General features: G+C 43.8%; 2 protein-coding genes across 8 annotated transcripts; both read right to left on the bottom strand.

The window, feature by feature from the left end:
* Positions 1-1,601: 1,601 nt before the first annotated feature.
* On the bottom strand, positions 1,602-8,542 carry LOC125528103 (nucleotide pyrophosphatase/phosphodiesterase 2). 5 transcript variants are annotated; one of them, XM_087546396.1, is made up of 6 exons: positions 6,960-8,542; positions 3,838-3,996; positions 3,573-3,676; positions 3,384-3,486; positions 2,920-3,109; positions 1,602-2,087 (listed from the first exon to the last, which is right to left on the bottom strand). In XM_087546396.1, exon 1 carries the CDS (start codon positions 8,517-8,519, stop codon positions 7,011-7,013), a length of 1,509 nt encoding a protein of 502 aa, XP_087402522.1. In that variant the 5' UTR covers positions 8,520-8,542; the 3' UTR covers positions 1,602-2,087; positions 2,920-3,109; positions 3,384-3,486; positions 3,573-3,676; positions 3,838-3,996; positions 6,960-7,010. The 5 variants fall into 5 exon arrangements, with proteins under 5 accessions (XP_087402522.1, XP_087402524.1, XP_087402523.1 ...); XM_087546398.1 differs by adding an exon at positions 5,410-5,535 and having other exon boundaries at positions 3,384-3,676; XM_087546397.1 differs by lacking the exon at positions 3,573-3,676.
* Positions 8,543-10,073: 1,531 nt separating this feature from the next.
* LOC147978590 (uncharacterized) lies at positions 10,074-15,503 on the bottom strand. Of its 3 annotated transcripts, none has more exons than XM_087546399.1 (9): positions 15,276-15,503; positions 13,977-14,049; positions 13,295-13,459; positions 13,058-13,163; positions 12,492-12,674; positions 11,833-11,998; positions 10,873-11,168; positions 10,528-10,620; positions 10,074-10,437 (listed from the first exon to the last, which is right to left on the bottom strand). In XM_087546399.1, exons 2-9 carry the CDS (start codon positions 13,989-13,991, stop codon positions 10,382-10,384), a joined length of 1,080 nt encoding a protein of 359 aa, XP_087402525.1. In that variant the 5' UTR covers positions 13,992-14,049; positions 15,276-15,503; the 3' UTR covers positions 10,074-10,381. The 3 variants fall into 3 exon arrangements, with proteins under 3 accessions (XP_087402525.1, XP_087402526.1, XP_087402527.1); XM_087546400.1 differs by lacking the exon at positions 15,276-15,503 and adding an exon at positions 15,038-15,072; XM_087546401.1 differs by lacking the exon at positions 13,977-14,049 and having other exon boundaries at positions 15,276-15,499.
* Positions 15,504-16,078: the final 575 nt, after the last annotated feature.

Genomic DNA, 16,078 nt, shown 5'->3' on the forward strand with positions numbered 1-16,078 from the left:
AACAACGTTCTTGTACCATCTGCCGATACATGCTTCCGTGTAGCTCGAATGCAGGCGCGCAACCACCTCTCTACGGCTTCTAATGGATTTCCGGTGAAAGCCACACTCGAGCGAAGCGCTGGGTCCGTACACTCTCAGTGTCTTGGGAAATTCATATCTAAATTCTAAAAAGTAGCCTACACACGGAGAAGTTTTGACAACCCAAAACCCTCAATTTCGAATGTGTTCGCCTGACGGTGCCTTGTTAACTTGATCTTTTGGCCATTTTTCGAATCTATGCGCTGCATTTGCCGTGCTCATACAAGATCACTAAATTGTACTGTATGTGTGAAGGATAGCACCTTCACCGGTACTCCATCCATATCAAAATATAAGACTTTTTTTAACACTAAAACGTCTTATACTTTGATAGGGGGGAGTAAAACTCTAGTTTCATCGCTGACTCCCGGGGGTCGCACGGACTCAAGTACCCCGGATAAACAACCAAATAAACAAGAACAAGATGGCATCACATCATCACGAAAGAGAGCGATGGATGAATGAGGTTGATGACCCAGCAACAACATGAGCAAGAGAAGAGGGAGGCAGCGACAGCAACGGCGAGAACGACGACGACAGTGGTACGAGCACCGCACGGCCGGCCACACCAATAACAACTGGACGCGCCAAGAGCTGCACGTCGTCGCCGGCCGCTGGTACCGGGCCTGCCGGTACCACACGCACTACGCACATGCCCGCAGCCAATCCGCTGAGCACGTGCACTCCTCCCGTTCCGGCACCTCGTCGCCATCGGATTGGCAAGCGCACGCACCATGTGGACGTACGGTACGAAGAGTACTGCTCTTTGCTACCGGCGAGATTCTACGGACGAGTAGCTCATGACACGAGATGGAGAACATCTTTGGTTCTCCACGATGAGGAAAACGTGTGCATCTCGGGGGTGCACTATACGATGAGCAGTTCACAGCACCCGGAGACGCAAATTACGACCCCAACTCTCCCGGCCGCGGGCCACGGTAACGCATGCCAACAACAACCCTTTCAGATCGAGCCGAGATAAAATACACGTTAAGAACGAGCTTTCGCATGGATTCCTTGGGGACGGCGCGGCATCAGGCAATGATGCGATGCGATGCGACCCAACCCAAAACCCCACGCCACCAGAATGATTCACCTCACGCTCCAATCGCTTGCTTGACTAGTCTCATGATCAAAAGCGGCCTTCCCCCTACGTGTGCGCCCCTCCCGTTCCATTGTTTTCCTAGGTTGTTAGCTCTGCATCTGTCATTTGATGGGCGAGCACAGCCACGCACTAATTGTGTGACTTCTGTAGGGTCACAGGATTAGTCGTCCCCATTCATTTGTCGGTCGGACGACCTTGAGGAAATATCAGTCCCCATTCACTTGTCAGCAATCTCAGCCTGATCTAGCTACAACTGAACTTCATATTAGCCTAGGTAAATATGTGGGACCCTGTACTTAGCATTTAGCAAGCAGGTATGGGGGTATAGAACAAGGCAACGGCCAAAGAGAACGGAGCTTGCGTGCGTGTTGGCTGGGTTTTCCGTTGATTATAGCCAAATCCATGAGCCAAACACATGTATAGAAAAATCATATGCTTTGAACCTTGTGTGTTAGTTTTTGCATCTGGTATTATGCTTTACTAGATAGCAAATCCCCCCTTTTCAGATCTTTCAGTATTGAGTTCCTTTCCAATTCATATCTCCGGAAAGTAGCCAAGATGCGATATTCATACGAAAGAACTGAAAACTAGAAACAAGCCACTGACTTCTTGCCTGAATTTGAAGCCGACTGATGAGGAGAACGTTCAGATATGGGGGTGGCTCTGCATAAGACCACTTTGCTGAGGAAGCATCACAGCAATTGCTGGTAGCGCGGGCCTTCAAATTCAATATGCATCAGCCACTTGACAGCAAAAGAACACAGCAACACTCCATTCTTGCTGTGGCCCATCTATGCATTGCACGCCGATCATCATTATCGTTTGCCAAGAACTTCCAGGCCAAAGCGATGGCGAGTGCCATCTTCATTATCACCCCAACAATCCTTTGAATATTAGCTAAGCCCTAACAAACAGAGCAAGCTAGTGAGCTACCAATAAAGAAAGGAATCAAGCGATTATGAAATGTCAGCTGCCGATTCGACAACGACCGTGACAGTATATTGTTCGAAACATGGCATTGGCAGTGTTAGTGGAAGCACACAGGAGGAAGGCCACAAGCAAAAAAACAAAACAGGCCGGTCGTGCACGCGCAGATGGACGGGCATCAGCATCGCCTTGGGATTGACAAGGCAGGCAGGAGCAAAAGGAATCAATGGCGGGGCGAGTGCTCTGCTAAAGGACAGCCGCTGGAGCAACATTTCTTCATTTCCGGGGAGTGTGGTAGGGCGGCAGTAACCATCAGCAGGCCAAAGGGAGGGGGGATCTCAATAGCGACCTTGCACAGAGCCGTGCTCCTGTTGCATGCAGCTGACGGGGACACTGGCGGGATGCAGCAGTTCAGAGCTTTACGGGGCGTGGGTGGGGTGCATGGGGCATGATGAACAGGGCCGAGATGGGCTCGGAGGCTGACGGATCGAGGCCAGGAGGAGAGGATCCCTGTATGGGGCAACAGAAAGCCAAGTACAGGCGCGTTCTCGGCCCTTGGAATGAGTGCCCACAAATAATCCTTCTGTGCAGTGCAGTGCAGTCAGTCCTGCATATCATTATGCATTTCCCTGTTACCACGGAGACGCGCCTAAACGGTAAAGATAAAGATGTCTGACAGGGCTTTGTGCGCTTGCCGGCTGTGAAAAGTTATGTCGAATGTCCCCCCTCCCCCTCAAGAAAAAGCTGTGCTGAATGACAACGGTGAACGTGTGAGGTAACCCTGTTGTTCAACAGAAGAATTTGCTCACCAAATGATGGATGGAGGAGCAACAGGAGGTTTGGCCCCCTTGGCCATGGGAATTATTGCCTGCAGATTAATCTGCTGGAAGATCCTGCACCTGCTTGTAGTACGCCTGTTTCTCCTGGCCGACCACCACATATTACCACAGCATCTCCTCCTCTGCGCCGTGAATAGCACGCGCATGATACAGGGAGGCCCTGCAAGAGGAGTGGCAAAGGTAAAAAATATGAAATGAGGAACCATTTACTCAGCATAACCACGATATCCGTAGACGCAAGTGGAGTTTGAATAGTATCAGAAAAAAGGGGATGATACTGCTTAGTGCAGGCTTCTGCAAACAATGGAACAGTGACAGTGGTGGTAAAAGGGCCTACAGCTTTATACTTGGCAGATCCAGTCCGTGCAGTGAAGCATTTCTAAGGTAAACTATAACATAGATATGCACATTAATATGGATAAAAAGAAAATTACCAGACAGCATTGCAGAGCCTATTAAAACCAACAACTTGGGTGGCAATTGGACCCTCTTTATTTATGGCCCCTACTATTGCACTATTTCCATGTAACCGGGTCCCTGCAAGGTGCATCGTATAGTAAGGTCACGTTTGCTAGTGTTGATCATTTAGTGTCTCCATCTGTTCATGGCATAGTTTAGGAGACCAGATTACGGCAGCTCTAGCACGCAGGACACCGTCCAACAATGTTGAAAGGTCCACCGGATTGCATGTCCATCGTGCTTGTGCCGGATTGCATTTATCACGGGACTGGGGAGAAAAATATCAGGATACAGACCCACTCATTATAAGCACTACTATGAACAGACAACAATAATGGGATAAAGTTAAAACCTAGATAAAGAAGCATTGCTGTAAAAGAGAGCAACTGTTCACAAGTATATGACTTAAAAAAGGCACAAACAATGTACCAGAATTAGCGCTGCCGTTTCGACAAATTGGCTGTTCTTGCTCGGTTGTGCATGGATATGTGGAGGGTCAAGATCACTTTGAACGCTATGGTGATGAAGTTAAAAAACCCACTCAGCGCCTGTGTTTTAAGGGGGGCTTCGCAACTTATCTTGTTCATCCTGAACAGATAAGAATAATGGAAACTCATTAACCGAATTCCAACATAGAAAAGGATCAAAAGTGTTATATTTAGGATTTAGCATGTCCTATTGATGGATCTATCATGCTTTTTAACTGGTAGGTTTTTGGGCTAACAACATCGTAAACTAGTTCAAGAAAGTTCAACTGAACAATGTACAACAAGAAAAATATCGGCTAAAATATGGATGTCTAACTCCTTTCTATGAAGCTACTCTATCCTCTAAAGCCCTGACTGGTAGCATATGTATACACAGAACCCAGCACATGCAGTTGAGAAGGGACTGTTAGTTCACAACAAGCATCTACATTTCCGCCCTGCAGCTCCAAGAGTCTCATAGACTATGAACTCTAGCAGGATGTAGTTCAAGATATGGTAGGGTTAGCAGAGGCCTTTTATGTGGTAGCTAGATAAAACCTATGCATTCAACACAGCCAACTGAAAATGCATTCTTTCTTGATAAATTTGCAGATTCAAGTTGATCAAACTACAGGTGTATTTAAGCAGATGTTGTGCTCACTTACAAGCTAGCATATAATTTCCCCACAAAACCTTCCTCAACAACAACAAACATATATATACATAAAAAAGGAGCAATATAAGCTTAGGAGGCAAAGACAAACAACGAGGAAGGTCTAATTACAACAAGGCAAGAAAATGGAACTTAATGCCTAGAGAAACTGTGCACATAATGCCCTTCTGAATTGATAGTGTTACTAAGGTTTGGTGTGCTGGGAACGCCCTGCTTGCCAAGCCAAGCCAGCAGTTATAATCATGCATACCCCACATGAAAGTTGACTAAAAAATGAACCAAGCTACCTTGTGCAACTTTTCGCAGTTTAACTGCAAGTTTTCCAAAATAACCTTACAGAAATAACACAAGAAAAATATTAGAAGCTTGTATTCATGGCTCAACAGGCCATTGAATTTTGTATGTTCCGGCAGAGAAAAAACATGAATCTCCTCTGACTATATCACTCCAAAAGCACTTTCAGTATAGATCAGACAGAACCAAAAGCATAACCACGGCATTTCACACATTGTACAATTTAAAGACCACCCACCTAAATAGTTGCCAAAACTGGCAATGTAAAAGAATTATACCCCCAATCATCAGTTACCAAGTTTGGGGAGCTCTCCTAGAGGAAATTGCTAGCGAGACAAGGTTTCACTCTGCACACGAATCCCCCCACATTCTAACTTATAATGAAAACTGGTGGGGATTCTTCTCCCTCAGTCTCATCTAATTGCCAAGTTGAAAAAGCAAAATATCTTCCTTTTTTGTGGTCAAAAAAAAGAAAATAATTAGAGCATTAATTATATGTTGAACTAATGCTTCAAGACAGTAACATCAGAGTGGGCAATGAGAGTAAACTCAAAAAAACATGAGAACCTTTTCAACCACGAAGAGCTTCTGCCTTAGCATGATTGCATCAATGAGACAAATGAACTTCTAGCCATCAACAGGTAAAAGAAAGGTGGGCAAATCTTAAGTGAAACCACTCTCTCAATGCAACCTCTGTGGAAACCATATGTAGAAGTTATAAAAGATTCTAATAAAAATACCATATGTATGGCAGTTATATTCTATAAACCTGTAAAAATTTAAGATAAAACACCAATTTTGGAAATACGGTATTAAGAAAAAAAATGATATGAAGAGTGATAGTGAAAATCACTTCTTGTCTTTTCTGTATCTTTCGAATTAATCTTAAAATAACAGATTTAGACACCGTCACCACATCTATATATGGTTAATTGGTTATTATTGAGATTTTTTAGAACTTCACACGTGACTCCCACAGAGTTTCCATGGAAAGGGTGGTTTCAACCTGATACTTACCCACAAAAGGTGGCACAAATGAAATAAATAATACAGCTTAAGTACTCTCAATAGGTACTCATGCTAGCTCATATGCACACAAAAAACAGTACTCCCTCCGGAACTAAAACCACGACAAGAATTATGGAACAGAGGGAGTAGGAACATAAAGAAGTCCTTCTGAGAACAAGAAATGAATTTCTGACACTGTTGTTTGGGTAATTTTTGGCTTTATATAAAAAGCGGCAAGCACACAAAGCAGTCATGGTGTTACAATGCAGTCATCACAGTTATTAAAGTGTAACTGAATTGTCCAAGACTCTTACATAGTTTTGCAGCCTTACAAACCATGATCTTGAGAACTTTATTCTTCTGGTCATGGAAAACAGGAACAGTACATGCATACGCATATTTGTGATATGAAGGGTAAAAGGAAGGCCAAAAGTAGTCTTAGAGACCCAACAAGGTAAAATTATTCACTGCTCAGTTATACATTATGCTACGAACTAACTATACAATTTGCTGCCAAATCAAACTACGCACATGTGTTTATGGAGGAGCGCAAATTCAATAGTTCAGTGCATGCCACATAACAGAAGACATGAAACAAGAGCAGATGTTCTTATAAAAAATTGTGAAATGAATAAATGAGACTACTGCAGTACAATCTCTTTCTATAGGTTGAGTAAGCAGTTGAACCAAAGTCTATACCCTGGGACTGGGGTAAGATATAACTGAATGTACTGTAAGGTAATTTCTACAAAATTCTCTGAGAGTTGCATGGACCTATAAATAAGAATTATATAAAGAACTAAGGCTTACTTTTAAAAACAACAAAAAACATGTGGGATCAAAAGACCCCAAATGATTCACTTGCATCTACCATTGGATGGACATCATCATCATTATCAACTCAAGCAGAAAACATGGGACTTAAAAGAAGTGGCATCATACATTTAGCATCACAGAAGATGAAAAGGTTAGATGTGATTTGCATTGGCAAATGACATCCTTAAGGAAAAGGATTCTCTGCTTGCAGTATTAGCAGTAGCGAATAGCTGCACGTCGCAGAATTTGAATTTAAATAGTGTACAAATACAACTACAACCGGAAGATAATACCATCAGTGGATTTTCCTCCTCCAGAACCACAGCCCTCACATAAACCGGTGATCATTCACTCGGCAAAAGAACTGTTCCAGGGAAAGAACTGGAGCCATTGTTTGGAGCTGGCTTCAAACTGAGAATGGAAGCAATGACATTGTATATCTCCACATTCAGAAAGGAGGGCACAATTTTACCCTCTTCGAAACGAGGCCCGTGTGCGATGAATATGGTCCTCATTGAGAAGAAGGCATTGTCATACCCATGCGCCCCTCCACACTCATTTTTCTTTGATACTTTCATCTCCACCTTATAACCTTCAGCTACCAGCCCAATAATTGGTGGTATCCTATAGCTTTCCGAGTAATGCAGGCGAGAAGGCAAATCCTGCTTCAAGTACATCTTCAGATACTGCCCATTCTTCACCTTCCCAGAGCTCAGCCCTTCATTCATCTTGGCCACGACCTCTGCCGGGGATACACCATCTGGCGGCCTGATTGCCAGCAATGGTGTCCTCGACAGAACCCAATCAGCCTTCACCTCAATCCATGGAGCCAATTCCTCGAGAAACAGTAGCTTCTGGTCGCAGGTCCCAACCATCCCATGATCCCCAACCAATATAATGTTCACATCCTCGAACACCCCCCTAGCTTCCAAACCAGCAATGAGCCTCCCGATCATCTCGTCAATATGCGTCACAGCATCAGTGATGGCTGGGTCATCAGGACCGACCTGGTGGCCCTGGTGATCTGGATCCTCAAAGTACAGTGTCAGAAACTGCGGCATTTCATCAGCCGGGAGATCAAAGTAACCAAGGACGGCGTCAACCCTGTCCTCAAATGGCACAGAGCCATTATAGTGGCGGCAATACTTGTCGGGGCAGTCCCAGGAGCCCTTCTTCACCTCCGAGCCCGGCCAGAAGAAGGTGGAGGCCCGGACCCCCTGGTCGGCGGCGGTGACCCAGAGGGGCTCCCCGAGCCACCACTTGGGCTGGTGGGAGCCCATGTTGAATTCGTCCCCCGAGACGGGGTCGGGGAAGAAGTTGTTGATGATGCCGTGGGAGGAAGGGTGGAGGCCGGTGACGATGGAGTAGTGGTTGGGGAATGTGAGGGTGGGGAAGACGGGGATGAGGCCCTCGGCGGCGGAGGTGCCATTGGCGATGAGGCGGCGGATGTGCGGGGTGGGGGCCTTGTGGTGGTAGCCGAAGCGGAAGCCGTCGGAGGATACGAGGAGGACCACCGGCTTCGGGAGCCTGGACAGCGGCCGCGCGAAGGACGCGGTGGAGGCGGCGGCGGCGGAGAAGGGCGGGCGGAGGAGGAGGAGGTAGGAGGTGGAGACGGCGAGGGCGGCGGTGAGGATGATGAGGAAGCGGGAGGCGGCGGGGGGCTGGGGCGCGGGGGCGGAGGGGGGTTGGGGGTGCGCGAGGAGGGCGTCGGTGGGGAGCGGCGAGTCGCCGGGGGAATGGGGGTGGCCGGAGATGGGCGGGGCTGCCATTGGGGGAAGCTCGAGCTCACTGTGGCTTTGGGGGTTTGTGGTAGGTGGGGCGGAATCGTGTCGATCTGACTCTGTAGTCGCCATGGTGTGTGGTTCAGATCGTGCTAGTTAATGGGCCTGTCTCGTGTATATTGGCTCGGCTTTTGGGCCAGTCAAAGCCCGTTTTTAATCAGATCGGCGAATATTGATGGTACTGCTCGGTTTTTTTTATGCTAGCACGTGCAATGCACGCGTCAACGTTCGAAAACTCAAGATGCCTTATGGTGGTAGTCTCCACTCTCTAGCAGATGTTGTATAATGCCCCGGATTGTAAAATAATCGTTATTTTATAGTTTTTGGCAAAAGAAGCATATTTCAGATATGTGAAATGTTCTCGTCCCGTAAAAATTATGGAGCTCTCCCTAAAACGACAAACGGTTGGCGGAAGGGATTCCGGCCATCCGGCCACCGACGACCGGCACGGCGCGCTGCCGCCCGTACGGAGCTAGCCAAGATGCGACGCCTCGCCGTGGCTGACGAACACAGCAGCGCGCGACCGAATAGTGCAGGAGAATATTTAAGTGTGGCGTTCCGGTCACACACAAGTTGCAAGAGCTCTTGTGTGAAGTAATTGTTTGAGAATCTGCAGACAGTATTATTGTCCGCGAAACAAATGTATCAGAATGGTAAAAATGATTGATTGTAGAAGCAGGAGTAACAACAACTTTAAAGTAAAGAACATTAATTAAAAGACTGGAAGTAAAAGTGATTTCCTACGGTAGAGAGATTAGACACGAGTAAATTCCAGATCATGGTGTACATCAAGTGTGCCAGTGCGACGATAATATCAATTACTCCCTCCGTTTCAAAATAGATAATCCAACTTTGTAGTAACTTTGTACTAAAGTTAGTACAAAGTTGAGTCATCTATTTCGAAACGGAGGGAGTACCTTGTATTGTGATTTTAATGGTACTGGTTGTTTGTTTGGTAGACGGGTCACCCTTGAGTTGTAGAACTCCACGTGTGATTCCGTTCTCCCCTATAGTCATCATGGCCGTCTCCATAATTAAGGTCGTGAGACTGAAACAATTTAAGTTCAATGGATCACCGTTATCTCATACTGTCTTCGATCCTCATAGATATCTTCACCTGTCATCTGAAGGTCACAAATTCATTAAACAATGTGCTATCTGTGTAAGTCTTAAATTGGACAACACACATTACGCTCAGCATGGATAAACAATTTACTGAACAATCATAAAACTATAACCACGAATGACGACATGTATAATGGACACACACGAATCGTACCAATCACCTACATCTAGGAAGAACTAGCGCATGCAAACACTGCATTTCAACTGAAAACCCTCCAAAACTAACGGGCTTCGCATCAGGTCGGGTGCATTGTTTGCCACTTTGCCTCACTTACTTGACTGAACGGGATCACGAGCAGGAGGATAATAGCAGGAGGGACAGGGATCGGTAGAATCACAAATAGTTGGCTGCATTTTTATTTTGCAAATCGTTCCAGTTTGTGTTATATGTTAACTTCTGCTCGACTCACTGTGTGTAATATGAGAAAATCCTCTTGCCAACTTTTTAATTTGATGCATTGTGTACTCATGGAAAGAAAACATGCACTGGGAGACAAGGAATGGTGCAATACCAGATGAACTGTCCACTTCTTCAGCAATTACAAAGGGGTTGTTCCTGAGGTTTGACACAATTTTCTAAACTTTTCAGCCTTGTAGACAGCAACTTTACCCGGTTAAGGCTGCCCGAACCAATTATTCCAAATAATTAGCATCGAACGCTACAAAATTCTTCAGGGGCGCGCGCCAATCACCGCACCTCTGGGTGAATTCCCAGTCTGATTTGCGCGCAGCTACAAGATTACACTACATGAGATGACACTCTGGCCAGGTCCCACTCTGAATGAGACTCAGGTAGTCTTTCATCTTCTCTATGACTTCTCTTCATCTGATTGAGTCCCGTTGATGGCGTCGGCGAAGTACTCAACTGGAGATAATACCACAAATCATTAAGTCGGGCATGATGATCAACTGACACTTCACGGCGGACAGAAATCACAAACACAACCAAAATTACCTATGTCATCATTATGGTCTGGGGAATCAAGTAAGAGGTCCGAGTCCGAGGGCAGGAAAGGGGTACCTTCGTAGTTCTCAAGAGCCTCCAAATCTGAACATGAATGTGGAATACAACAGTGTGATTACAAATTTAGAATGACAGGCAAATAGGACGCACAAAATAAATCTGACAGTACAAATGTTGTGTTACTTGACAGAAATCAGAAGCACAGAATTAGCTAATCAGAGTAGGCTATGTGTTCAGCTTTTCATCCTGTGTAGATCACAGTTTCATTTTTTGAAGAGCTGGTTATCAAAAGAAATACGATCAAATAAAGTCAAACTACCAAAGCCAGAAGGTCACCTCCTAAACTTGTCAAATCAGCTGTAAGATCAGAGAGGCTGAAATTCCAGAGCTGCCCCAAGGATCGGATGGAATCCCTTGACGACCCATCTGGCCCTAATTGCAGAGGTTCTGTGTTCCCTATGTCAGATCCAAATGCTGAATCTAGCATCGATGTATCCATAGCCATCCCTGGTATCTCCGACGGAGTGAAAGGAGCATGGTTGCTTGATGCTGCCGATGAGGGGCTCACAGCCATCTCGGATGACATGGCACCATTATGTCCAACTTCAGGTGCACCGTTGTCAACAACCATGCTTCATGCAACATCAAGTAATCAGGTTAAGATAATATTAGCCATGAATGTGAACAGCAAGAGCAAAAGGAAAAAGAATACACGATTATGGATAAGACTATTTGCAAGACAACAAATCAGAAGGCTGCAACCTACAATCCTAATTTCTACATTTGCAGCAATAATAGCTTAACGTAGATTGGTTAAAAAAACATGTTCAAGCAACATCAGATTACATCATGTGAACAGATATATGGATAACAACAAAAATGAACAAGATATTTTTCTAGTGACAAGTACCTTTCATGAAACATTTTTAGCAGAAGAATGGTTAAAAAAACAATCAATAAATAAGCATCATAGTTAAAGTATATAAATAAGTGAATAACATCCTGTGACATTATTCCAAAGAATCGACCACTTGAGTAAGCATTTGCTCCCTGGCAGTTTGACAAGTGCAGCAACAAAAATAACTGTATGTGCCTTACCTCATTATGTGTATATGCAGGATGTGCTACAACTATGTGAACAGAAGCAACATCGAAGATAAAATGTTCCAATCTTTCAATGATACATAGAGAGAAAATGATTTGCCAGACGAAAATATTATCAAGAACATGATTAAACCAATATATCCCACGTGAAGGAAAAAAGAACATGGTTAAACTGATAAAGATAATGCTTACTCATTTCCGGAATTCATGCGAATTGGTTGATAGCCACCTGGTGCAGGGATCCCATTCACCACATGACCGCTGGATAGACCACAAACCATCGGATCAATGTGAGGCTGGCCGGGAGCAGGCATCAGAGGTTGCTGAAGTACTGGATACCCCATCGGTAGATTGTTAACTGCACCAGATTCAGACTTAAGTCCAATAACAATGATAACGATACTTTTATAAATGTCTAAACCAGTCGGCGATTAAAGCTAAACCTGAACTTGTCTAAATCATGCTAAGGATAATATGCACCATGAAATTCAATATAAGTGCAGAAAAAACCCATCATTTTAAGATCTTTACTCCTATAGATAGAGATATCATTACAGAGGTTTCCCATACCCAGCCAACACTACTGCAATAAATGATGGATAATATGGACCCGAGAAAGAAGAAGGCGAGCATAGTTGCTTATGATGATAAGATATTTTGATATAAGATGTGGACTTGCAAAATCCTTTCAGTAGAATCACATGAAAGGGGAGAAAAATATCTGATAGAAAAAGTAAACTGTAGTAAAAATAACAGCTAAGGAGAAAAGACAGCATATACTAGAAATCTTAAACTACAATGTACTTGTCTAGCCTCTTTTGAGCGCTAGACATGTAAAACACGGACATTACCTGGCATAGGATGCATCCCATTTTGCATTGGAGCCAGTGGAACATTCGGATGTGCTGGATATTTCATCAAATTACACTGGTGCTGCAACAAATGGTTGAACAAGATAATCTGTCTTTTCAGTTTCAATCTTATATAGTAAGCCCGAAAGAATTCAGGGTTCTCTTCTTCGAGTTTCTGCCATACTGAAAATACAAAAAAAATCAAAGAAAGTAAGCGGAAAGACTTCAGAACTCCAACAGATGTATATCTAGATGCTCGAGGTTCAAGAAACATAGTATAAAAGAACTTGAGCTCAGAGAGGATTTCAGATTTTCCGTCTGTACTGAGAAATCACTATCCATGTAGGTATCGATGATCATAGGTCAAACCGGTAAGTACAGGGCTACAACTTCATTATATCAAGCTAATTTGTTCATCGATCTGATGGGAAGGATTTGTGCATACTGTAGTAGTATTACCGATGTGCTCTGAATTACATGAAAGACGCAAACAGATAAATAAACTAGTAAGTACAAAAAAGAACCCCAAACAGGAATATCATCAGCAACTGAATTTGCAACATTACCTAAAGTAGTGAAGCCAGGTTCTATTCTCGCACGAGAAGAAAGCGTCCTAACAACCTCTCCTTTGGTCATGTATAGCTGCAGACAGCGCTCTATCAAATTCTGGACCTGCAGCAGGATGTTAAGTTTCATTAATTAATTGACAAGAGTGTGGGACATCCACTGTAGAGGGATGCAATATGGTGATAAATTAGCATTAAAAAAGCTAAAGACAACAGAACAACAGCTAGACATCTTACAAGTTCAATGTCTTCGCGGGAGACTTTTCTATTATCATTACTAGCGACTGTCAAAGAACCAGGATCTCCTGCAGGAGCATCAGTGGCCATTGTGTTTAGTTGGTTACTTTGCACTTCATTGGTACCTTGGGGTGACATCTGCAGCTCTGTTGTGCTCTGAATATCCTGTAGGAAATTTGCATACGTAACATAAATCAATCACCTGCTAAAGACAAAACAAAATGGATGCTAATACTGAAAACAGTATCAGTCAATTAGGAGTGCTATTAACAAGAAAAAAAGATGCCTTGGCATTGAGGAAAGTTTCTCTAATATTAGAGATAACAACGGTACCTTTAATGCTGAATAACAAAGAACTGTAGGCTAAAGAAAGTGTCGCAGCAGTACCTCATATTCTTGATATTAAGCGCAAATATTATGTGTTCAGTGCTTAATCATATATTCACCCGATAACTATAGACGTGTTGTGTTACCAATTAATGATAAAAGCTGTAGCAAAATTCTGGTTCATATGCAATGCATAATGTATAATTATATCACTCTCTAGCTTAGTAAATAGAAGTTCTATGCACTTCCACCATCTGATTAGACTAACCACACAAATTTTTAGTATTTTTACGCTCAAAGATAAAAATAATTACAAAGAGTATTTCCATCAACTGAAAATGCCAAGCAAATTCACCTGAGAATCCTTCATTGCAGTTTATCTGCTTATCACATACAAGAAATAGCTAAATCCAGGATCAATGCTTATCCTGGTAGGAAAAATATATCGATGGTTATGCTAGAATGCATGCAAATGGTGTTACATTTCAGACGGGTAGAAGTTGAAAATAAACATCAAACAGTTGCAGTGCGCTCTAAAATAGTCTTGCTGGAAACTGCCATGTTAGCTTTCCCATTTATTTCATTGTAGACTAGGAAGCTAATGATTTTCAAATTTGTTGTTCCGTAAAAAGGAAGAAAAATAATTGCAGTGACATCATAGAGAGAATGAAGTATGAGGTCCTTCAAGGTACAAGGAAACAAGTAGTATTGATATTCTACATCAACAAGTATGGCACTCTGACATCCGACCACTTTGGGTCTATTGTACGCAGCCTTTCCCAAGGCAGCAGCTTTACCACTGCGCCAAGGCTCCCCTTCATAAGATGGAACAATACCGGATGCTAAATAAGAACATGTTGCAGGTCTCATAAAAAAAACTTGCGTATGCATCTACCGAACATACTGTGAGCTCAAAGGAAATGCATAATGTAGGTTTAATTTAACTGATAATATCCGTAATCAGTTAAAAAAAAGGGAGGTTTGAGATTACTAAAATGGCACACAACAGGAAGCGATACTGTGCCCAAGAGTACCATTCATAAGCTGAGAGAATCACTGAACTTAACTTGACTCTGGTGTGCCAGAGATGACAGTGCAATCTTAATCTTAGAAACTGAACCGGATTTGTAACATTGACCATCTAGAAATCATGGAAACAGAACAGCACGCCAGATACTAAATTGTTAGACATTAGGTACTCAAGTAACATCAAATTTAACACATCAGTCCGAGACTAGCACCTTTTTTACAAAAAATTAAGAGCGCTGGTTTTGAAAACAAAGCACATACGTATTATAATAATTCTATCAAGTGCAAAAAAACCTGGAAATGTAAAAGGGGGGGAAACAAGAAAGTGGCTGGACAAAAATGAAGGGTCCACAATCACTTGTGCCAAAAATTAACTGATACACTTACAGTACGGCTCGCGTAAAAAGGAATTGCTCAGCAACCTAACACCAAGAAGGGGCGGACTGAGCGTGCGGCATGGAAGTTCAGTAAAGAGCAGAAATTGTTAAGAGAAGATGGTGTGCCGAGCGTGCACCGGCATACCCAGAATTTGTGAAGGTCCCCGCCCTACCCTAGTGGGGTTGATTAATTTAACAGCACGGAGAATTGATACTGCGGTGGATGAAAACAACCTAGCTGCTCATACCTCGAAGGAAGGAAGGAGCCCAATGGCGAGAGACTGGGACGGGGTGGAGACAGCAGCAGGATGTCCCGGGGAGCGAAGAAGAAAGTGAACGGCGATGGTGGGGGCGGCGGCGGCGGCGGCGGCGCGCGTCCCCCGGGAGGCGAGAGGAGGGGGCGGGATTGAGGCGGCCGCTGCTGTAGGTACCTCCGCCGCGAGGAAGGGAAGGGAAGGAGTGAGGGGCCTGGGAAGGGGGAAGTGAAAAGAAACGGAAAATGTACTGCCAGGAAAAGAGGAGTAAAGCTTGGCTCTCGATAAGACAGTTTTAAATTTAATTAGGAGAGCATGTGTAAAATACTCCTAGATTCTCCTAGAATATTGAACCCATATTTCAATCCTAAGAACTTAAACGCGCAGATGCGCTATCTGGCGGAGCCGAGCGCACACACGAGCTGTCCGATGATCGCGCACCTGCTACGCGACAAAACTGCTAAGTAAACGGCATCCTTCCTCCTTGCGATGCACCTCTCGTTGTCAGGTGGTGGGTGGTCACTAAGAATTACGTGCATGCATGTGTTGATGTCATCTCACATTATTCCGTCTCTTTTTAAAAAAAGCTATAACTTTCGAACCGAGTGTCAAAATGAAAATCCGTTTTCACCATTAGGTTTCTCGCGACGAGATTTTCAAAACTAGATCTCATATGTATGTGTTTCGATGAATTTTTTTTAAAGCAACTTTGGTTTTAGTTGAGGCAATTTTAGTACTAAACAGAAGCAACTTCCTTGCATCATGTGTAATAGTGAATTTACCTATCAAGTATATCG

Source organism: Triticum urartu, chromosome 3A (assembly GCF_056163025.1).
Source record: "Triticum urartu cultivar PI428250 chromosome 3A, HENAU_Tu73, whole genome shotgun sequence".
Lineage (NCBI taxonomy): Eukaryota > Viridiplantae > Streptophyta > Magnoliopsida > Poales > Poaceae > Triticum > Triticum urartu.